The 23,762-nt window shown below is 54.2% G+C and overlaps 1 protein-coding gene across 1 annotated transcript in view; it reads left to right on the top strand.

Annotated features, from left to right (window-relative positions):
• Positions 1 to 1,406: 1,406 nt before the first annotated feature.
• Positions 1,407 to 23,762, top strand: part of SDK2 (sidekick cell adhesion molecule 2) — a 241,788-nt gene continuing 219,432 nt past the window's right edge. The window contains exon 1 of the mRNA XM_037070049.1: positions 1,407 to 1,812. Within this exon, the coding sequence (XP_036925944.1) occupies positions 1,749 to 1,812 (64 nt within the window). The 5' untranslated portion in view covers positions 1,407 to 1,748. The remainder of the gene's footprint in view (positions 1,813 to 23,762) is intronic.

Here is a 23,762-nt window from a genome sequence, read left to right as displayed (position 1 = left end):
CCCTTACCAATTTCCCTTCTACCCATTGCAAACAGAGCTCAGAACAAAGAATGCATAGATCTTGGCACCAAATTCACTTTCTCGGCCATCTGTAAGTCCCTGGTCCCCCTTTTGTCTTGCTCTCTGCCATGAGCGTTTCCAGACTTTTGAAAGCCTGACCCGGGAAGAAGAAACTAGAATCAACCAGTTCCCCGATCCTCTCTTCCCAACATACCCTGCACCTCTGTCACTTAATGTCGGGGAGGGGTGTTGGGGTTCCAGGCTAAGGGAGAGAGTGGGAATCGGGTGAGGCCTTTGAGACAGGCGTGGGGGCCCAGACAGCGAAGGGGCTCAATGCGCATCTCTTCTCCGTACTGTTAGAGGTTGGCACTGCTGCCCCCCGGCGGGTCCGGGAGACGCTGGGCGCCTGCGGCCTCGCAGATGAAATGTGTTTAGCGGGGCTCGCTCCCGGGCCTGGCTCGGGGCCGCCGCCGTCGTCCCCCTCCTCCCCGCGCACAGGCTGCTCTCCAGTCGCGGCCACTGGGTAGCGCTCGGCCCTCCTCTCCGCGTCGCCGCCTCCGCCTCCGCCGCGCTCGTCCCCGGCTCACGCTGCCCCCGCAGCTCCGGCTCGGCGCAGGCAGGCAGGAGCGGTTCTCCGGCCACCAAGCCCGGGAAAGGGGTGGCGGGCTCGGGGGACAGCAGCGGCTACCAAGGCAGGCGGCAGCAAGGCAGTGAAGGTGCTGGGGCGGGCGCAGCGGCCGCTGTTCCTCAAGCCGGGGCTGTTGGCAAGGGCCGGGCGTCTGAGGAGGCGCCGCGCCCCCGGAGCCTGGGCTGCCCGCTGGGCTCTCCGTGCGTCTCGCCGAGAGCTCCGGCCAGGGCGCGGTGGAGGGCAGAACCGCGGGTCTCCATCCTCGGGGCGGCAGGAGGCTCTGTGCCCGGGCGCAAGCAACAGCCCAGGTCACCAAGCCCAACAGTGGTCCCCGCTGCACGGCAGCCGGCGCGGACAGGCGCGCGGGGCTGCTTGCCGGGCCACGGGACCCGCAAAGTTTGGTAGCCGGTTCGGTGTGGAGCTAAGGACGCGCCCGGGTTCAGCGCTCCCAGAGGAACCGAGAGTCCCCGTATTGGGCGCCAGGGAGGTGGAGCCGACTGGGGTGGCTCGGCCCCGTCAGATGCCGCCTGCAAAGTTAGAAAGAAGAAAACTTCAGCTCCAGGGAGATTCGGACCGTGATGCAAACCGCGCCCCCCGAAATCCGCACCCCTGAAAGAACCCCCGCGCCCACGTCTGCCGCAGCACTTGGCTCCAGCCCGGCCCCCGGGGCCCAGCGCCTGGAAAGGCAGTGACGGCGTCCGCCTGGACGACCCAACCAGGGGGCGGGAAGGGGGCGGGGGGCGGGCAACGTGGCCACTGGAGGAAGTTTGCTGAAGTTGTCCTTTTATTCCGGAGCCCGGCCAGCGACCCAGCCGAATCGCAGAGGCCTCCCTGCCTGGGAGACGAAGTCAGAGTTGGGGTGCTAAGGGAGAGAGGCACCCTGAGTCTGAGAGCGCCGCTTTTTCTTTTTGCTCGCCCATCGCCTACCGGGTGTGCCGCTGGGATCGAACTTGGACAGAAGAGGACGAGGAAGCTTTAGGGTCACCAGAGCTACCCCTTCCGGGCACATATTGCCCCTGGCCAGAGCCGCGTAGACAGTCTCCCCGGACGAAGCCACAAGGTACTGGACCCCACCAGGATTATAAAACAGTGCGGAGGACCCCCACCCCACCCCCGCACCATGTGGGGGCTGCTGATCTGGACTCTGCTGGCCCTACACCGGATACCCAAGGCCGGAGCCCAAGGTAGGAGGGTCACCCCCACGTGGGGCTGAGGAGGGGGTTAGAGAAGGAGGTGGGGATGATACTAGAGGACAGAGCGGGAACCTGCTGGCCTTATGGTGGCCCCCTAGACACCGGGCTTAGCCCGGGCAGAGCTTTCTCACGGGAATTTCAGGAACCCCTCCTGGAGTTTAGGGTCTCTCTTTGGGGGGGGAGTAGTTTTTCTGAGACTTGTGGCTTTGGCTTCCAAATGAGGGGGGAAGGTGCGGCTCCGTGTAGGGAGGCGTCGCTCAGGAAGGCTGAGAAGAGCCTAAGGTGAGGTGGGGGGCGGGGGTCGCTACTCTCCCACCCGCTGTGGGTACCCCATTGGGCCCACGAGGGAGGGGCGCGCCATTCCGAGCCGGGCTCAGCTCCCGCCTCCACCGAGCTCCTGGGGCCGGGCTCCTGGTTCCCCGATCAGTGTCTGCGGAGAAGGGCAAGGCCCTGCCAGGCAGGCGCAGGCCGCCGGGGGGCTAGGGTGTGGGGTAGGAGGGCGGTGGGAAGGAGCCCGAGTCCGGTGATGGGTGCCTGTTGGTAGTTCGGAGAGGGCGATTGCCGGGCCTGGCCACGTACGGAGCCCGCTCCTGGTTGCCTGGCTGGTCGCTGAGGCTGGGGGCGCTTTGAGGTACGAGCCCGCAGCCCTGGTCGTGGTGCAGCCGCGGACGCACCAGGGGGTGGTGCACAGGAAGGGTCTGAGACCCCTTCCCCTCCTACACCCCAGACACACACAGCTCCTGCCTTTGCCTTCGGCTCCGCGGGCGCTCAATTGTCTTTGCAGCCGCCGCTCTGACCTGGAGCAGCCTGGAGCAGCCTCGCAGCGGAGAAGGGGTGGTGGGTTTGGGGGTGGGAGCGGGAGGAAGGGTGAGTAGGTGTGGTCTGCACTGCCCACCTCCAGAGGGCGGATGCCCAAATGTCCTCCCAGTCCCCTGGCAGGTCCCAGAAGGGGAGGGCAGCTGCACTGGCACTTCCTTGCTTTTGGGGTTCGAAAACCCAGACAGTGGTGCCAGCGGTGTCCGAGCGGCGCCTGCTGGGGGCGGAGGGAGACAAGCCTGGACTGAGCTCCAGGACTCGCAGAGCTTGGCTCTGCGTCTACCAAGCTCGTGAGGGGGCCTGCCCCTCCCCCGACCGGAGGCTGCTCACTGGTGGAGGCTGCAGCCTGGAAAGGGGCCCTCCTTACCTGAGGGGTTGCTGAGCTGGGTGGGTTGAGGGGAGACCCCAGTGCCCCAGAGGCATGCAGGCCAGAGGGCCAAGATCAGAGAGATGAAACTAATCAGCTCTCACAGAATTGAGGGGAGGATTTTACAAGGTAATTTACTTTAAAGCACTTAGGAATTTTGTTGAGGGACCCTGTAAATGTAAGGTAATAAAAGTTATTATTATTTTTATGATCTTCATAAAATCTTCCAGCAGGCGGAACCTCAGAGGTCGTCTTATACTAGCAACCATTTACCAGATGGGAAAACTGAGGTCGGGGGGCATCAAGTGACTTGACCAAGGCTGCAGGGAGTTCTGGGGGCAGGGTCAGGACTGGATTCTAAGCCCCTCTCCCTGGAACCAGGGTCATCCGTACGCATTTGTCCCTCCCAGGAAGACTGTGAGGCTGCCAGAACAGGCACAGATTGCAGTCTGCCCTGGGGCACCTCCCCGGTTTGCTCTGAGATAGCCGAAGGGTTACCAGCCAAAAACCAGGAGACAGAAGGGGCTCCAGAGGGTGGCGGGCCACTTCTGCTTGCTTCTAACTAAATCACTGCACAGATTCCAACAATGGCATGATTTCCCTGGCCAGGTGGCTCCCTTGTTCTTGTCCCATCCGGGCCCAGGCCCTTAAGGAGTCCTGAGCACACCTGAAGGTGCTTCCTTTTGAGCCACCAAGTCTCTTTCTTGCCCCACCTCCACACCTGTCCCCTCCCCCTGCGGTCAAGGTTCCACCCATCCTGCTGAAGTGAAGGCCAAGCCACCCCCTGCCCCTGTGCCTCCCTTGGGAGGGGCTCACCCCGTCAGCAGCACCAAAGGTCTCTTTGATTGATGCACTCCCTCTCCAGCTTCTCTTGTTTGCTGCCTTTTTTGCGAGTGGCTGCCCAGGTCCCCTGCTGCTCCATTTGTGTTCTCTGGTCTGAGCGTTTTCCTCCCTCCATCGAGTCCTCTCCATCTGTTTGTCTCATGGGCTGCAAACCACGCAAGGGGTTGTGGGAACGTTGTCTTAGCCCAGGGTTGGGGCAATGTTGCATTTGTGTGTGGGGGTCAGAGTCAGGTCACAGACTGGGGGATACTTTCACAGGCTTTGGGGGTTGGAGAGTGGAGTTTTTCCATATGTTTGAGGTCGTGTCATTAACCTTTGGGATGATGAGACTACCAACACTCTGTGACTTCGGACCCCATGAGCCACATTCTCCAATCATGACACAGAGTGAGGGACCAAACAGTGGTCACCCCTTGAGACGAACCTCACGTGGGCTGCTGCCAGATTTTATCGACTTAGCCTCGTCTTTCTCAGGTACGGGACCCAGGCAACATCAACTGTTTACACCTAAGCCACCATTTGATCATTTTTCCTTCAAGCCGTATTGCACAATTCACACTCATCTCCTGAAACAGTAAGTGATGCTGCAGAAAGGGCAGAGGCGATGTGAAGATTTGAGGTACTGGGGAGGGGAGGAGCAGCAAGTGCCTGTCGTAGAGATGGTGCTTAAGAAAGGGCCACTTTGTTGTTTTTACCCTATAAGCCAAGGCCGGGGTTGGTTCCCATCCCCCCCACCAGATAGACCTCGAATGCCTATTCCTCCCCCAAGACCCTTCCTTTACTCCCTTCCATGGCTCCATTCCTGTGTCTCAACTTGCCGGCTTGCAGCCTTGGGCTCCACTCCCAGGTACTCTGATGGGAGGCGTCTGGGGGAGCCTGGACGTCTGCATTTTAACAAGCACCTGCAAGGGTTTTCATGGGCCTCGAAGCTTGGGCACTGCTGGTGGGCAGCCTGAGGAGGTTGGAAGCAGGGCAGTAGCGGCCCAGCCAGCTGGTCTGGACTGTTCTTTCAGGAGAATGGTTCTTAGGGGAGAGACAAAAGCGGGTGTGAGCTGAGTGAGCCAGGCAGGGGGACCCTGAGTGAGGTGAGGAAGCCAGCTCCTGAAGGCGCCAAAGGCAGAAAGTTTAGTGCTGGGAGCTAATCACAATAAAAGCCAAACAGCACGCGAGGGAGCAGGATGAAAGTTTAATTACATGGTGTGGCTAAGCTGTAATTATTAATTACTGACAGCAAAAAATAACTTATTGATCAGGGCCTCTTGCTAATTACCACAAGGCCGGGTGTCATGCTGGCCTGGGGCTCAGCTGGTACATGTCAAACACCCCACACAAGAGTGGGCCAGGGGTGTCCCTGCTCCCTACATCTCCTTCTCCCAGGGCCAGAGAGGTGACTCTCCACCCCACATTCCTCTTTCCTTGCCCTGTGCACCCCTTGGTTCAACTGGGGCGCTGTGGAAGATTCTGGCTGTGGTTCGATGATCGACACAGTTTGGTGCTTCTGTTCCCTGCAGGCCTCCCCTGCCTGCACTAAACGGACTCAGGACCCCCCACTCAGAATCCGAATCACGCTGGCGGCCTAACACCTGCCTCAGAAACCCTCTCTTACATGCAATTGTTTGGCAAATATTTATCAACCACCTCTCCCAACGTCCCCTCCTGGAAGGCCAGAGTGGGGCCAGGAGCCTTGTTCCATCAGGGAAGGGAGGCTGGGAAAGAGGCCAAGTCCTTTACAGCAGTTCTCTGTTTAAACGGTGCCTGAACGGCCGACTTTAAAATGAGGTGTTAAACTGTATTGGTATGCATTTGACTTTGTGCTGTAGGACACAGTGGGCTGTACCCTAACCAGTAAGGGAGAATGAACTCGTCCTCCGTTCTTAGGACTATCGTGAGTGCATTAGTCTTGAAAGAAACATGAGAAGGCACCTAGTGCTGTCCTCTGCCCACAAATGTGGGACAAGTAGCCCTCCAGTGTCTGCTTGCATACTCCTGGTGATGGAGGACTCACTACTTTATAAAAGCTGGTTGGTAGACAGTTGTGCTCTGTGTTGATGAAGAAATCAGCCTCCCTGTGGCTAGTTACCCTAAGATTTGGCTGCAGTTGAAGGAGTCCTCTGATTGGCTGGAACCTCCCTCCCCATCCTTCTGACTCCTGGGCCCTCAGGGAGTCAAGAGATGGAGTTGGAATTGATGCTGGGTGTCAGGGTGCTGCCTGTGGGATTTCTGCTCTGGCTTTCCCTGGAGTACATTGCCACAGCTGGCCCCGGAGCTGCCTAAAGCGGGGGGAATTAGTCATCATAATTTGGGGCCTTGGGATGCCAATAGCAACAAATGGGCCAGCAGCGACTGCCGGCAGCGCCCCAGGCCTGCAATGGAAAGGAAAACAAGCTGGGTTGCCGAGACATCCTGGTCGCTCCTTGTCATCCCACCCCTGCTGGGAGAAGGCAGGGCCTGTGAGGGGTGCTGGGCAAGGGACAGGCCTTGGAAGTGGAATGGAGGGAGGGCTGCACAGCTGGGCTCCTCAGACTCCCCATGCCAGGTGCCTGGGCCAGGAAGCCCCTCTGGGCCTGGGAGCCCTGCAAGGACTCCGCACGGGGCTCCCAGTCTGGATTCTGGCCCCTTCCAGTCTTCCCTCCACCTCTGAGCGACCCCAAACCAAGGCTCAGTTTTCTCATCTGTAAAATGAGGAAAAGTTAAAAATAAGTATATCTACCTTGTAAGGGTTTTTTTTTTTTACACTAAAGGAGATTATCCCAATCCCCTTTAAAATGCTCATAATGAGTGGTAAAGTGCTTATAATGTGTTGGCCACAAGGTATGAGGGTGTCATAGTCCTCACCCTCTTTGTCCCACCGTCCAAGCTCATCTTCCCTCACTGCCATCCACAGCACTGCCCACCTTCTCCTAGAATTTACCAGTCTAGCTTCGACCTCCCACCTGGAACTTGAAGTTCTCGTTGGCGCTGTGGCCACACCCACTCCTCACTTCCTGGGTCTTTCCTCTAATGTCCCTCCTCTGGCCCTGAACATCCGTAGTGTGGCATCACCCTTGCCCTGCTTTGCTTTCTTCGCAGCACTCAGCTCCGTGGGACATGTATTAACTTGGCTATTTGTTTATTGTGGGTCTCTCTCATGGGGGTGGGGACTTTATTTTGCTCATTGCTGCTGCATTCCCAGTCTCTAGGGCAGTGCCTGGTGCAGAGAAGGAGCTGGGCAAACAGGAGTGAGTGAGTAAAGAATGACTGACTGACTGACTGACTGACTGAATGGATACTTCAAAAGGCATGAAGCCCTTCGTCATCTGGCCTTTGCCTACTTCTCTAGCTTCTGCTCTAGACACCCATCCACTGTCACAGGCTTGTCTGCATGTCACATACACCCCCTGTCATGGAGCCCTCACCATGCTGCACAGCTGTGCACCCCAAGGATGAGAGCCTTGCCCTCCAGGGAGTCCAGCCTAGGCTTACATTGGCTTACAGAGTAGTCCTGCCCTTGAGCCCAGAGCCTCTGCTCAGGCTTTCTCACCCTCATTACCTGCCTTTCCCACCTCTGGCCCAAAGGGCGAAGCTGCCTCTAGCAACCTGGCCTCTGCATTAGGTGACCCCTGGGTTCTTACTGAGTCCCTACCAGCTGAACTCCACCTGTGGGACGTGGAAGAAATTGGGAAGACAGGTAGTGGGCTTGGAGGGTAATGCCCATCCGTGCAGAGGGGCACCATATGACATCCACAAGAGAGGGAAAAGGAGTTGCATCACCAATTAAATACTGTAGCCTGTATCAGGTCCCCTTGCAGCGCATTGGCAGCGCATTGATCATGTGGACCCACCCAAAGGCAGGCTTATATGCGCTGGAAAAGCTCCCTGTGCACTGGTGATTTCTGGTGTCAGGGGCCATCCCTAAAGCATGCCTGAGTTACCCTCAGTCTGTGCTATTACTTTCCTGCTTTTCGGGATTTCTTCTTAAGCTGTTGAGAAGTGGCGTGAATAGTAGTCAGTGCCTTGGGATTGGGCCGGCCTGGGTTCAAGCTTTGCTACTTTGTGTGACTCTGTGCCACCGTGGGTTCAGGCACTCACGCTGTCGGCCACTGTTTCCTCGTCAGTGAGATAGCAGAAGCAGAGCACTCAGCCCCTGAGCCTGACATAGCATAAACATTTAATAAGGTAACTTAATTATATTTGTGCTCCTGTGTTTACCCCTCCAAATGGTCTTAAGATAGGGTATCAGGTTGCATTTAGCTTTCAGATTCTCCCCTTTGGTATCTTTCCTCAGTATTTTACCCACATCTTCTTTTTGCCCACTTCCTTTGCTTCATCCCCAGCTGAAGTGATTTGGTCTCTTCTCCCCATCCTAGAGATCTATAGAGGGGGCATATACTCACATTTGGTGTGCAGTTTCTGTGTGTCAGATCGTGTTAGGTGCATTACAACCAGCCTCCTTCCTCCCTTGACTCCAACATGCAGGTAAACAGAGGCTCAGAGTGACCAGCTGCCCAAGGCCCCACAGCCAGGAAGCCAAAAGGTCAGGATGTGAACCCAGGGTTCTATGGCTGCAACACCTGTCATCTTTTCACTGTTCCAGGATGCCCTTTGCCTCCTCAGCATCCTTCACTGGTAGAGAAGGATGCATCTCTCCCCCCAGAGAGAGATGCTCAGGCGAGTGAGCTGTTAGAAGACCTGGGCTGGTCCAGAGCGGGTAGGAGAGTTTGGGAGTAACTCTGGAATTCGGGATCCTCCTGGCTCTTGCCTCCACCCTGGTTGTGTCCTCCTGGGCCTTAGGTTGGCAGAATTCAGGAGGTCAGGACAGGAACCCCTCTTCCCTCTGCTGCTCTTCTTCTCTCCCTGTGTCGTCCCTGGGGTTGGGGTGACCTAGAGATATTTAGGAGTTCTTTAAGGTCATTTGGGGCCTTCATGATGGCTTGCCGGTGTCCAAGCCACATGTCTTCTGCACTAAATGGGGCAGGGCAGCAAAGCAGTACGAGTGTGACCCCATATAAGGAAGTTCCCTGTGACCCGAAGGGGTGATGAAAAATTGATGATGTGATGACCCCAAGGGGAGGAGATATTATTTGTCATAACTTGGCCCAATCCAGGACTTTGGCTTCTGCGGTGGACTCCGCTGACTCTCAGGGGCCTGCTGAAGCCAAACCCTGAACAGCCGTCCATCCCCCACCTCCACCCAGGGCACCTCTATGGAGGTGCAAATGTGCAAATGAGGGAGGCAGTTGCCTTGCCACAGAATCTGAGTCACAGTCAGAAGTAATGGCTGGACACCTGGACACTCAGGTTGTCACTACCGAGTGTGAGTCAGTTATGAAGCTGGTACAGATGCCCTGTTCCCTGCTCTGGGCTTTGAGAGCTGGTCCAGAGTGTGCCATCAGAGGGCCCTGGTGGACAGTGCAGGCCTCCAAGGAGCCCGAAACAGGGATGACTCCCCGGGTTCAAATCCTCCTCGTCATTTACCGGCTGGGTGACCTTAAACCAATCTGTGTCTGGGTTTCTTCCTCAGTGGAGTGGGAACAACAGTGGTCCTTACCTCACTGGGTTGTGGCTGGGTTTGATAGAACGTACTGAGCATTTAGGACAGCACTCCATGTGTAGTAAACGCTGGGTAAGTGCTTGTCGTTGTTATTATTGTCCTCTTGGTGTCCGGGAAGCAAGGCCAGCTTTGCAATTTGGCACATGCCTTGTCTTTAAATGCCTCTGCTCCCTTCAGCTCTCCTAGACCTGCTGGTGGCATCTGAACTTCCACTGTTAGGGATTTATGTGTTTGTTAAGGCATTATCTGCCTCTAGCTAAAATTGCAAATATGCCACAGAGAGTCCACATAGTAAATTGTTATCCGCTCTTCAGGCCTTAAGGTGAATGTTTTTCCTGGATCCTTTCAGAAAAAACTCCCCTTTCTGTGGGTATCTTTCACAGACATCTCATTTTCTCTTTCCCCCAACCTATGAAGCAGTTTGGCCAGCAGGTGTTAACATTATTAACCTTATTAGCCTTGAAGTTTAGAAAGATTAGGGTGCTCCCCAAGGTCACAAGGACGTTGCTTTTGATGAAGACGTGCACCTTCAGGAATGGCTCCTTATACCGCTTCCGGGCCTGGGAGCTGTCTGGTCCGACCGCAGGATTCTCACCAGCATGGGTGAGCATAGGGGTAGGGCACGGGGTGCCACCCGGTGGTCTCTCCTCCTCTCTTGGGGCCCCATCTGCTGTCCTGTGTGGTCTCAGCAACAGGATCTGAACGCCGAGACCCCTCACGTCACCTGTCCCCCCACCCCCACTGCCGGGCTTCGCTCCACTGCTGCTATGGACACCAAGCCCTGCACAACCAGGCCCTATGTACCACTGTGGCCTCCCCTCCCCCTCCCCCTGCCTCGCCATATACCCTGCTCAGTGGCCCTCACCACCCAGAAAGCCATCAGCCCCCTTCCCTCCTATCTCCTGTCGCTCCCCCTGCCCCCCTCCCAAGACCCAACAGCCGCAGTGCATCCTCCCCAAAGGCCTCTGTGCTCTCAGGATGCCAATGGTCTAGATGTGTCATTGGGCACTTTGGCCTTGTTGATTCTGAATTACCTTTTAATGTCTGTGTGACTGATTTCTTTAATTATAACCCCCTTGAGCTTAGTTAAAAATCCTTCATCCACCAGGAGGGAGGTATTAGACATAAATTATTGTCCCCAATTAATGAACTTAACCCTTTAAAGAAGGGTCTGCAGGGAGAGCAGGCAACAGATGCATGACACCGTGGAGGGCTCAGAGACCGGGACTGATTCTCAGGGGTCCCTCTGGGCACGTGTCTCCCCTGGGGAGATGTGGGGCATAGATGCAGCATTTCCCAGCTCCTCCGTGAGGGACTCCAGTGAAGGGAGAGGTAGGGCACAGAGCCTGCCGCTGCCCACTGTCCACGTGCCCTTTTCCTTTCTAATGTTTTAATTTTTAAATGCGTGGAATTTTGCATTCCACCCTACAGTCTCTCTGAATTCTATTTTAACACACAAAGGGTATTTTAAAGCCAATGAATGCTGCTGAGAGATGTGGTACTCCTGCCCCGTGGCTCCCGGGACCCTGGGGGATAGATGTCAAAACTTGGTTTTGAAAGACTTGAATGAAATGATCTCCTGGGTCACATCACATGTAAGACTTTCTGATACTTTACACATTTCAACCATTCGCATTTAAATTATTCTATAATTTTAACCTACCTCCTAAAGCTATTGTGTCCTGGGCCACCATAACCGTCCTCCATGACTGATGCAGTGCCTTCAAGGGTGGTGGGTATGAGGGCTGCCAGCGCCTTCCAAGGGCACCTTGCTGCAGGGGGTGCTTGGCCTTTCCTGGGCCCTCTCTCAGCTTCAGCCAGTCTGCTCTGTACCATTAGGGAACTTGTCCCTGGGCCGGGGCAGTGCTTGACTGGGCCCACCATCCAGGCATTAGCCACGCTGTTGGATCATGACTGAAGAAGAGTTGGGGGCAGGGCACTGAGTGAGGCCTAAAGACTCTCCTAATAGGAAGGTTTGGTCCATGATAACTATGTCTACTGCAAGGGGCCTTTTTCATTAATGTGTGGGTGCCTTTCAGGATGGCTGAGCATACCCAAAGGCCATCCATCCTTTGGCCAAGTAGGGCCTCCACTCTCCTGCATCAGCTCCAGCAGCTCTGAGCTCTGTGCCTGCCCATGTAGCACTAACTAGGTATTCTAGGTCATCCGTTTCAATCACCCCTCCCTATTCCTCTTGAGGCCCTTGGGCTTCCAGAAGTGGACTCCAAAGCATCCATGTACCAAAGCATTCAGGCTCCATCAGGCAGCCAGCCTTCCCCAGGACTGTCTACATCTCTCGCTGCCCTAACTCAAGGACTCAGCACATGGTCAGAGGAAATGCTGCTGAGTATGCCCAGCACTCACACCTCCTTGCTCAGTCAACCTTGACATCTCCCAATGGGCAGCATGCACGTTGGCTTTGCCCAGTTCTGGCTGGCTCGGCCAAGTAGCCCTTGACCTCCCCACTGGAAGCCCCTTCTCCCACCCTTGGCAGAGTGAGAGGAGGCAGGGAGTTGGCTGGTGGGTAGGCCATCAGGGCTCAGAGCTGCTGAGGAGGGCCAAGGGGAGTTTCGTCTGTGTTAGCTCTGCCCCAAGCTCATTAATCGGGCTGTGCATCACTGGGTGAAACACAGTTGTCGTCAGGACAGTAATAAATACGCTGCTGTCATTGTTGATGTGATTGCACTAATGAAGAGAAATCAGCCAGGGTGAGCACGGCTGCTTCTGGCTATGGTCTGGTGGCTGGAGAGCTCTGTCCACTGCCCTTTTTCCCTGCCCCGGGACGAGAGATGTCTGGACGTCCTGGAGAAGAGAGGTGTTGACATTTAACCCCTCTCTCCTAAGGCCTTGGTGGATGAAGAACCTAGAAGGTGCTGGAAATCTCCAGGAAATAGGAACATTGTTTGGCCCCAGGGTGCGAGGGAGGGTGTGATAAGAGACCAGCCTGGACCTTGGGCAGAGGCAAGTGGTCGGGCTGGGTGCTTTTGATGGTTCAGCTCCCCCTTGGAGCCCTGGCTGAGAGCTGCCTTAGGAAGGCGTGGGGAGAAACACAGGCCTATTGTGTGCGGCCCTTGCCTGCCACCTCGCCAGCAATGTTAAGACTTATTGTCTGTCCAGGAACGTGGAATGTCCAGCTCAGGGTGTGGGGAGCAGGACTTGAACTCCAACTTGTCTTGTGCCCCTGCTGTGGACGAGCTCAAGGGGCCCTGGATACTCTGAGCCAGGCTCAGAGGTCAGGCTGAGGCAGAAACGTGCCTCCGAGATGCTGATGGATGGGGGCAGGGAGCCGCCCCGTCATAGTGCCAGGGCTGGGGCTCCTAGGGATTGGAGGAAGGCCAAATGATCGGGGGGCGTCCTTGCATCTGGGGCCTCAGAAGCACATCCTTGGAGCCCACATGTAACTTGCCTTATGATGGGGGTGAGAGGGTCGCCGGATCCCCTGGAAGGCTTGCTATTCAGAAGAATGCAGAGTCCCGGCCCCACCTGCAGAGCTTCTGATGTGGCCATTTGGGGTAGGGCCTGAGAATTTGCATTCCCAGGTGCTGCTGCTGCCCCTCACTGTTTAGGGGACCACACATTTTGAGAAGGATTAGCCCTAGATTTGAGGACAAGTTGGAGGGCTGTGGTGGTGGCGGTGTTAAGCCACTCTGGCTCCGGGGGACTCTGTTCACTTCTACTGCAGAGGACTGTGGGGAAGCTCAATTAAGACAACACGAGAAATTCCCTCAAGGCCTTGCACATGGAGGTGCACGACCCCTGCTTATTCCTTTCTTCTTTCCTCCTCACCAGAAGCTCTTGCTCCCAATGTCTTTCTTTAAAAGCAAACAAAATTCCAACCCAGAGGACTCCTTCCTGGGAGACAAAGGGCAGGAATGACCTTATGGCTGACCGGAGAAGCTTTTGCTAGAAGCTCCAAAGTAACCCGAATGTGTTGATGGGTAACAAAAGCTGTGAACCTCTGTTCTCTCATTAAGCATTTTCTAAGCACCTACTGTGCACCATGCACAGTGCCTGGGATCCAGCAAAGTCTCAGGCAGATCCCTGTTGTTAAATTGTTTGCCGTCAAGTAAGGGTATCGAGCTTGTGGCTGGTAATGCAGGGTCATATGAGAGATACTGAGGGAAGATGGGAACCAAGGGATCGGATGTCCAGAGGGGTGACCTGCCTGCAAAGCTGTCCCAAAGGAGGTGACCTGTAAGCTGAGGTCTTGTAGGATGGCAGTGCCCTGTGTTCTTTGGGGAACACCGGGCGTTTTGTTTTTGTTTTGGCATAATAAACTGTACGTGTTTAAAGAGTACAGCTTGATCATTTTTGACATCGGTGTGATACCTAAAATTGTCACCAAAATCAAGACAACACATCTATCACCTCCGAAAGCCTCCTTGTGCCCTTAGTAACTCTTCTCTGCCTGGTGGAGGTGCTTTTCTTTTTCTTTTCTTTTTTCTTTTAAAATGGATATCCAGTTGTTCTGGCTTTCCTGTTAAGAAAATACTCCTTTCGCCACCAAATTACCTCTGCACCTTTTCAGAAATCAGTTGTCCACATACATGGGTTTGTTTCTGGACACTAATCGGCTTCATTTACCTGTCCATCTTTCCGCCAGCAGCACAGTCAAAATGGTGTGGCCCTGATGTGGCACGTTGTTGAGGTTCTCGTGGCTGCGTGGGGAGCCTTGAAACTGCCTAGTGGTAGCACCATGAGTTTGTTCATTCTCAGAGTGGTTTGTGCTGTTCTAGGCCCCGTGCACTTCCATATGGGTTTAAGAATCTGTTTGTCCGTCTTCAGAACCAGTTTGCATTTCAGTATGAATTTTAGAATCCTATTTTTCCCCCAAAAAACTCCAGCTGGGATTTCCCACTGGGGTTGCATTGATAATACAGATAAACATGAGTGTTCACGTCTCGACTACTTTGAGCTTTCTGGCCCATCCTTTAGTTCTTTGGTTTTGTTTAGCAACGTGTTACGGGTTTCAAAGTACAGGTTTTGCACGTTGCTCGTCGGAGTTAGCCCTAAATATTTCATATTTCTGATGCGATTGTAAATGTTATTTTTTATTTCAGCTCCCCGTTGCCTGTCTCCAGGGTACAGAAACACGGTTGATTTTGACATGTTGATCTTGTACCCTGAGACCTGGCTGGACTCGACGATTAGTTCTGGTAACTGTTTTGTAGACCTCATCGGATTTTCTACGTAGATGATCAGGTTATCTCCAAATGCGGCACTTTAACTTCTTTTCCAGCCTGGATCCCATTTCTCTTTCTGGACCTGTTATGCAGACAAGAACCTCTAAGGGCCCTTTGTTTTCATCTTCTCGGTTGCCAAGCAGCAGTTATGGGCAGCAGATTCACACCTATGTGGCCGATAACCACCGAGGTCAGACTGTGGCTTGCTGAGACCTGGCCCCACCCTCAGGGTGCGTCCACTTAGGGCACGTGCTCTCTTTGGCATCACCAGCCTGTAAAGGCTCTGCCAGCTTTGGGGGGGGAGGGGAGCAGCACTCGAAAGCACAGCGACTCTCCCGTCTGTCCACGTGTGTGATGAGCACAAGTGTTTGGGGCTTGTGGTCTTCTTCCCCACGCCCCTCCTCTGGCCCTAGGTCCCGGAGCCTCCCTAAAGTGCAACCGATGACCTAAAGCTATAGGGGAACCCAGAAAACTGCTGAGGTCGGTTATGAAGGGCTCTTCATTTTTATAAAGGAAGATGTGGGAATGAGGAAACTAAGGGAGGCATCCTGAGCTACAGAGCTTGGGACTGCAGCCCCCTTTGCAGGCTCCACCCCACACAGATCTTGGCCTTCTGGTTTTCACCTTAGCTGAAAAGCTGGCCCCTGGCAGGACTGTGATATCTCAGAACGCTCTTTCTCGGCTCTATGTGGGCTATGGGAGGGTCACGTCAGCTGAACTGGGAGGGAGAAGACCTGCAGAACAGCTGGGGCCATGAGCCAGAGGCATGGGCTGGGGTCCAGGGCATCTGAGTACAGACAGCCCGGCCATGAAGCAGCTGAGGTCATTGCCAGGGGAGGGAGAGTAAGTCAGGAGCCAACCACTGGGGTATGGATTTGGAAGGGGGCTACCCTCTCACCTTTCTGCCCCCATGCCCCAGGGTCTCTTTGGGTTTGCTCTCCCTTTGTAGGGGTGGGCAGCAGGGGTGGGCGGCAGGTATGACGGGCCATGGGCTGGCTCTACAGCAGCACAGAGGGCCAGTTGCTGCTATTACACCCTTCACTCTCCTGTTCTGCCACCAGCAGCTGGTTGCTGGTTTATGGATGAACCCCCACCCCCACTCTAAGATGATAGGCTTAGGTTCCGCCCTGTTCTCCCAGCTCTTAGCTCCAGACACACAGGGCCCATGAGTGGGGCTGGGGGAGCCTGCAGCCCATCCCCTGATAGCAAGTTTGGAGTCCCCAGAACTCAGCGGTGGGTAACAAAAGCTCCCACTGACAGAGCCTTTGCTGGGAGCCAGACACTGTTTTCACTGCTTCGTTTACATGGGTGGTCTGGGCCTTTCCACAACCCTTCGAGGAAGCATACCTTCCCATTACATGGATTTGGAAACTGAGGCCCAGAGCCGTGGAGCAACTTACCCCAAATCCCATAGCTTATAAAGGGTGGACTCAGGAATGGACCCAGGCAGTCGGCTCCAGAGCCCGAGTTTTCAGCCGTGGACTGTGCTTGGAAGGCCGAGGCCCCATCCACCAGCCTGCTCTGCCCCGCTACTTCCCTCCAAACTGCTGATGAGCAAAATGGTGCGGCCCTGTTTCCACAGCTGCCTAGAATGTGGCCTGGCTCTGCCACTTACAGGCTACATGACCTTGGCTAAACTCTCATAGCTTTTCTGAGTCTCAGCTTCTTCATCTGTTACATGTGTATTTAACACAAACAAGCCCCCTTACACACATGGGGCTGTTGGGAGGACTGTCTGATAGGATGTTGGAGAGCAGACCCAACACAGAGCCTGACCCGTGGGACATTGCCGTGGGAGTCAGAGCCCTGTCCCACCCACTGCCCACCATGCTCCTGACCCCTCTGCCTAGGACTCTGCCCTACTGTCACAGCCTCTGCCCTTGACTCTGTGTTCATCCCCAGGAGCATCCTCCCCTGGGGGCCCAGGTTCTGCCCCTCTCCAGCACCCTAGGGTCACTATACCTGTTTCCACATGGACCAGGGTGCCCGAGAGCGCTCCAACTCAAATCCCAGGGAAGGAGGTGGCACCGAAAAAGGTGCTATCTGATGAGTGCAATCACCATCGTCACCATCCCCTCTTTGATTGAACCTAAGATCCATTGTAAGTCATGTCATTATTTTATGTGCCCCTAAGAAAGAGGAAAGTGCAGCTATTTCGTCCTCAGTGAGATGCATTCTGGCTCTGGAGATGTAAAATGCATTTGGAATCCACGAGATTGGGTAATAGCCTCTATTTATATAATGCTAATTTATATAATGCTAACCCTCCCTGGGCTCCACATGTATTAGCACATTTAACCCTCGCAGCAGCCCCCGAGTCTTGACCACAAATCAGGCTAGCAGAGTTGATTCAAAAAGTCTAAGATGTTCCCGTGGGCCTCAGGAAGGCCAAAATGGATAAGAGACTGCAGACTTAAGAGGCTACCCTAGTAGGCTGGACCCTGTCCCTGGCACAGTGGTTCCAAATTCAAGGGCAAATCCAGAAACCCTCTGGGACCCACCGTGGACCAGGCCCCTGGGGCTGAGACCCCTGGGTTTATCCCCGAGGCACCAGAGCACTAGGCCCTCCCTTTTCACTGTCTTCTTAGAGTGTGCTGGGTGCTGGGCCGGATGAAGTCTCTCTCCCTGTCTTGCCACAGGCTCCACATTCCTTCCTCAGCTCTGCCTGTTGCCAGCACCTGTCTCCTGGGGACAGTGGCCCCAGAGGAATGAATGCCCGGCTTTGGTTCCTCCCCTCTGAGCTGGGACTTCCAGGCCGGGCCAGAGCTTCTCAACCGACTGCACTTGGCTCTCCTCTCCTTCTTTGGGAATCCCAGAAGTCAAGCGAAGGGCTTGGCTCCAATTACACGGAGACCCTGGGACAGGCTGGCACAGCTGAGCCCCCTGCATCTGCCCAGCCCTCAGGGTTCGGGTGGTGTTGGGTGCTGGTTTCCTTGGAGAGGCCAAGGCCCTGAAGACAGCTGGCCTCTCTGGCCCCTTCCTTGGCCCTGGCAAACCTATTAGCCTGTCACCACAAACCGAGGAGGACATGAGAGCTGTTCTAGGCGTCCCCGAGGCACATTTCTTGGATGACAATTTCCCGGCCCTCAGACGAGCCTTCCTCGGGCCTCACCTCCCTGAGGTTTCCATTCACATTCCAGGCCTTCGGGCTGCAGGCTGCATGGAAGTGTGGGCTTGCACTGGCCTGCCCATCAAACACAGCTCTGTCTAGTTCGGTGCTGCACAGTTACTACGTAGGAACAGCCCTGAAACAGGGTCCAGCCCCGGCACCCTCTCTAAGCCACAGCAGGACCCTTGACAGTTTACAAGGCGAAATGCAAAATGGAAATGGGGGCCTCTTGTTAACAAAGCATTAAGAATTTCAAGATGGTGATGGCAGAACGTTGAAGTAAGAGTGGGCTCTTTTGAGCACAGCACCCCTGCGACTGCGCAGGCTACGGGCCAGGAGGCCGGTCCCCCTCACTGGGGGAGCCCCCAGGGGTTCCCCTCTCCTCCCTGGCCTTGGTTTCCTGACCTGTACAATCAGACCATCCACCATCTAGGACCCCCTTTTCCAGCTTCTGCCTTCCCTTGGCCCCCACTGCCTCTTCCCGGGCTGAACAGGCTAGGGTTTGTCCTATCTCAGGCCCCAGGGTAAGACGAGGTGAGGCAGCATGGTGAGCAGGCAGAGAAACGTCTCCAGGAAGTTCGGGTTAGGTCCAGGAGATCATCCCAGTCATCCTGGGCAGGACAATGGGGCTGAGGGATCTGGAATTCAGCCCCGGGTCTCGGGTGCCTGCTTGTCTGGTCCTGTCTGGTATGCACTGTCTCTGTCTCCTTATCCCATGAGCATCTGTGTACAAAAGAGCCAGTCTTCAAAGCCCGAGTACACTGCAGCCAGGACCCTGGCCCCGCTGCTTGCTAACTGTAGGGCCTCAAGCAGATACTCAAGCTCTCCCAGCCTCCAGGGGCCATTGATACAGATGGCTCAGAACATGTTACTTCTCTTATATCTAGTTTCCTCCTCTCTGTGGACTATCTGACTCTCTGAGGTAGATCAGCAAATCCCTTCTGCCACACCGGATAGCTTCTCCTACTACAGTCAGCAGTAGCATGGGGTGCCCAGCACATAGTAGGTGCTCAGCAAATACTGGATACTGTTAACAGCATTACCAGTACCCCCATTATTAGGGTTGTGTCTTCCCCAGGTTAAGTCAGGTTGGTTCAAGCTTTTGGCTGCATCAGTGTGTTGGGCACTCTCCCCATCCCTCCACCTCCCAAACCAGCATCACTGGGAGGCAGCATCTCGAGCCCCACCCAGAGCCGATGAATCAGCGTCTGTATTTTAAGATCCCCAGGTGACGTATAGGTACATTAGGGTTTGGGAAGCACAAGAGCTCATTTGCCACTGTTGCTATTTTAAGATAAATTCTAACAAAGTTGTGCTATCAGTCAAAACGGCCGGCTGGCTAAAAATGGTCTCTTTGGGGTCCCACTTCTCTCTGCTCAGAGGGTAGCCCTGCCCCTGCTCCAGCAGAGAGCACTGGGAGGGAGCAAGGGGCCGAGCTGTCCGCCTAGTCCTCCTGGAAAAACAACCCGCAGGCCCAGCTTTGTTAATAGCCTGTCTGTGGTGCCAGCTATGATATGGGGAAGACGAGAAAAGGAATCACCTGTTAAATGAATAAAGCTGAAAATTCTCCAGGGACAAGCACAGGAGAGCTCTGGAGGGAACTCATCACTTATCTGAGGGCAATGTTCTACAGCGTGGACCCAATAAACATCAGGGAAGGCAGAGCAGCCCAGAGCAGCCCACAGGTTGAGGGAAGGTGTGGCGCAGGAAGCCAAACAGAGTGAGCTGGGGTCCAGGTGGAGCTGGGGTGCAGTGGAGTTGACCCTGTAGCGGGGTCAGAGACCCACAGCATAAGGCTAGGATTGTGACACCCTCCTGCCCGTCCTCGCCTTTGCAGAGTGGAGAGGGTGCCCAACTGGGTCAGGGTGCAGTCCTATTTCCCCAGTCTCTCCCGCTCAAGTTCTGTGGGTTCAGAGAGGGAAGGGAAGGCCTCTTTCCTGCTTACTCCCCACCCCTCTGGGGCCCTGGACAGAGTTCTAGGATCTCTATGCCTCTGCTCGGCCAACTGATGGGGCCTCCAGCACTTTACAGAACAGTGGAGAATTAAGGTCGTGGATAGAAGCTAGGGTCCTGGGCCAGACTGCTTCTGTGGCCAGGAGCAAGCAACCTCACCTCCCTGAGCCTCAGCTTCCCTACCTGTTAGGTGGGGATGGCGACACTTGCTTCATTAGGTTGTTGTGAGGATTAAACAAGTTCTTATTTGCAAAGCTCTTAGAAGAGCTTTTGGCATATAGGTCATGTAAGTATTTGTTAGATAAATCGTAGTTTGTTATGATTTAGTTGTTAAATAAATGAAATGGGAAGCAATTATTAAAAGGGGAAGAGATGCCGTGCTCCTGGGGGGACCAGTAAGGACTTTAGCAGAGATGAGACATTTGAACTGGGAACGTAAAGGCACTGAGTCGTTGGGATTGTGGAGTTGCCAGGTCAGGAAGAGAATTCCAGGCAAAGTGGAGGTGACCCCTAGCCAAGTGCTGTATGGAAGAGGGAGGGAGTCGGGTCCCTACTACCTCTCCTGGGAAGGACAAGGAAAAGGCTGATGGTCAGTGCCCTTGACTTCCAAGCTCAGAGCTTCGGAATTCAGGTCCCTGAAAGCTGAAAGCCAGCCCCAGCCCTGCCAGAGTGGTGCCCATGCAGTGTTGCTCATGGGGAGCCCTGGGCCATCCTAGGTCTGGGGGAGCCCCTGAAAAAGCTGCCCCCACCCTGTGGTCCTTCTGGGGCCCTTGTCTCATGGGGCAGTGGGTGAAGCATGGGAGAAAGGATCACCTTTCTTTACTTTGTTCAGGTGTCCTTTGCAAGTCCCTTCACCCCAGGGGATGTGATGGGGAGGTTCTGTCTCAGCACCTGTGACCACAGTCCTTGCCTGACTCTACTCAAGGGAAGAGGAGGAAGAAGACTGAGAACTATTAAGTTCCCTCTCTGACCCAAGAAGACTTGTCTCAGCCATGAAAACAGCCACAATTTCTATAAACCAAAGGGTGATGCCACCGGTCAAGAGGGACGCACAGGAGCCAGGGAATGAGTCTACAGGGCTTGAGGAATTAGTCTGCATGTGGACATAGAGACCATGGGGGCATCAGGGACAGTCCTGGGTCCCCTTTCTCTTGTGTGAGCTGACTTTCTGGCAACCCTGGGATAAAAGGCTTTTTCCTCCCATAGGAGACCTCTACTCATCAGAGAGGAAGGTACTTAGAGCCTGAGACTGGGCGGGATAAGCCTGGGGAAAGCCAGCTGGAGTTGGGAGGTTTGGAGCGCTGCATCGCCCGTGCAGTGCAGGGCACATGGCTTGGTCTCCGGGGGTGTGTCAGGCCCTCTTCCACTCTTCCATTGCTGGGACACAAAGAACAGGGGGAGCTGAGGACAGGACGTGAAATCCTTTGTCCCCTTCGTCTTTATCTTCGGTGTTCAGAAGTGTGACTATGGTGTGTCCAGGCATGTTTATATTTTATCTGTGTTTATCCTGCTTGGGGTTCACGGACCCTTCCGAATCTGTGCCGCAATGCCTTTCACCACATATCGCTTCCAATAGAATTTTGGAAGCAGTACTGCGTCCTCAAATACTTTCCCAGCCCCGTTCTTTCTTTCCTTCTGGGGCTTCACCAACACATGTGTGAGATGTGCCACTCCAGACCCCTCAGGCCCTGCTCACTTTTTCACTCTTTTATCTCTAATAATTTCTATAGGTCTGCCTTCAACTTGACTATTTCCTCTGTCATCTTTATTCTGCTGTTAAACTCATCCGGTGGATTCTAAAATTTTATATATTTTATTTTTTCGTTCTACAATTCCCGTGTGGTTTTATATATTCATATATATTGTCTAGCCCTCTAAAGATTTACTGTCTTTCCATTCATTATAAGCATATTGTCATTTATCTCATGGAGTATGATTGGAATAACTACTTTAAAATCAGTGCCAGTTCATTGTAACATCCAGTCATTTCCGGGTCAGTCTCCTCCGTAGATGGGCTTTGATCTTCAGAATGGGCCATATTTTTCTGGTTCTTCGTATGTGGAGTAGTTTTGGAATGTATCCTGGGTATTGTGATTGTTATGGAGAACCTGGATTCTGTCGTATTTCTTCAGAGTGTTTTCTTTTTGTTTAGGGGAAATTCACTTAGTTGACTCAAACTGCAAACTCTCTTGGGGTAGAAGCTCAGCACTTCAGTCCTTTTAGCCTCCCCTGGGTTACTCGCAGCCCGCCCTGTGCCTGCCCACCTGGGTCAGCCAGAGATCGGGGCAGGGTCTGTACACAGAATTTGGGATTCCTCCCTATGGCCTCTCCTTTCCAAGATTTACCCTTCGCTTTCCAGCAGCTCTGGTGGCCCTGCGTCCTGTAGTTCTTCAGGCCAGAGAGACTGTGAGTTTTCCACTGGATTTTTTTTTTTGAGGTGAAGTTCATATAACAATGAATTAATCATCGGAAGCGAACAATTGAGTGGCATTTAGTACATGGACAGCGTTGTGCAGTCATCACCGCTCTCTAATTTCGAAACCTCTTCATCACCCCCAAAACAAAACCCCATGCCCATAAGAACTCGCTCCCCATCTCCTCTCCTTCCAGCCCCTGGCAACCACCAATCGGAGTTTTACTATTCTGGATATTTTTTTTATATTAATGGAATCATAGCATCTGTGACCTTTTATGTCTGGCTTCTTTCAGTGGGAACAAGGTTCTTGGGTTCAACCACGTCGTGGCAGGAATCAGGGCTCAGTCCTTTTTACGTCTGAGTCATTTTCCACTGTATGTGTGCACCACCATTGATTTAACCATTCATTTGTTGATGGGCATTCACGCTATTTCCACCTTGTGGTTATTACAGTAACGCTGCTGTGAACGCACGTGCGTGTGGATCTGTCTGGGTGTGTCCACCTAGACACCTCACAGTGGAATTGCTAGGCCATATGATAACTCTATGCTTAACTTTTTAAGGAACTGTTTTTCACAGTTACTGGACCATTTTATATTCTCCAGTGTTAACAAAAACTCAACCAAGTAAACGTACAGCTCTAATTGGTTTTATTGAGTGACTCGTAAATCTAAAGCAGCATCCCGTCTAGTGAATAGAAAGGTCCTTTGAAGAGCTGTACAAAATGGAAGGCTTTTCTAGGCAGAAATGGGACAGGACAAGAAAGTTGAAAGACTGTATTATTGCAGGCAAGGTCATCTTCCCTCAGGGAACGGCACGGGGGTCTTATCAGGAGGATCTCCTCCCTAGGGCTGACCAGGAAATACCAGACCGATGGGTTTAAAATTCCACTCCAGAAGGGAGGCCGAAACTGAAGCTGGGTTAGGTCCACCTTCACTATTTTCCTTTTGTTAATCCGTGGCTAAATGGAAGATTACCCCCATGCTTTTCTCTGAGAATTTCATTGTCGGCCTCCTCTATTTCGGCCACCCATCCACTTTGCGTGAGGGTTTGTGTGCAGCGTGGTGTGGGAGTCCCGCCTCATCCTCTTGCTCGTGGCCCTCCCCTTGTCCCAGCGCCATTTCTTGCAGAGGCAATTTTTCCCCATTGAGTGTTCCCGGCAATCCTGGCAAAATCAGCTGGCCGTCAGTGCAGGGGGTTAGTTTTTGACTCCCGGTTCTATCTCGTTGGTCTGTGTGTCTACCCTGTCACTTTGTTCTGACTGAGGTTTAACTCTGTGCTTGCTGACGTCCGCCTGCCCTCACACTGTGTCATGGGCTTCGCCCAGCACCCAGTCTTCTCCAGAGTCTGCCCACTTCGCTGCAGTCTCTGGGGCCTGCGGGCGGTTGCTCTTCCTGTATGCCGTGCAGAGTTTGGAGCTGTGAGCCGTGGGGTGGTTGCACTGGCCGGAGCTTCGTCGGCTGTGCCCGTGGCAGAAGTGGCTGCTTTCTCCGAGGAAGACATCTTGCTGGGCCTGTGTTCCATCCCACAGGGGCAGGGGCCAGGGGAGCTGCGTTCCTTACTCCTCCCCGGTCCTGTGCCATTGCCAGCACCGAGTGCCCTAGAGGTTGACTCCAGAGGGGAACGCCCTCTGTGTGTGTGAGACACACGTGGAGGAGCCTCCCCGCCCCTCCAACTCCGTTCCCTTCTACTTCTCACACTGGGCACATGGAAGGTGTTCAATA

Source organism: Sturnira hondurensis, unplaced genomic scaffold (assembly GCF_014824575.4).
Source record: "Sturnira hondurensis isolate 20B ecotype Veracruz unplaced genomic scaffold, ASM1482457v3 Scaffold0018728, whole genome shotgun sequence".
NCBI lineage: Eukaryota > Metazoa > Chordata > Mammalia > Chiroptera > Phyllostomidae > Sturnira > Sturnira hondurensis.
This window is presented reverse-complemented; position numbering and strand designations above follow the sequence as displayed.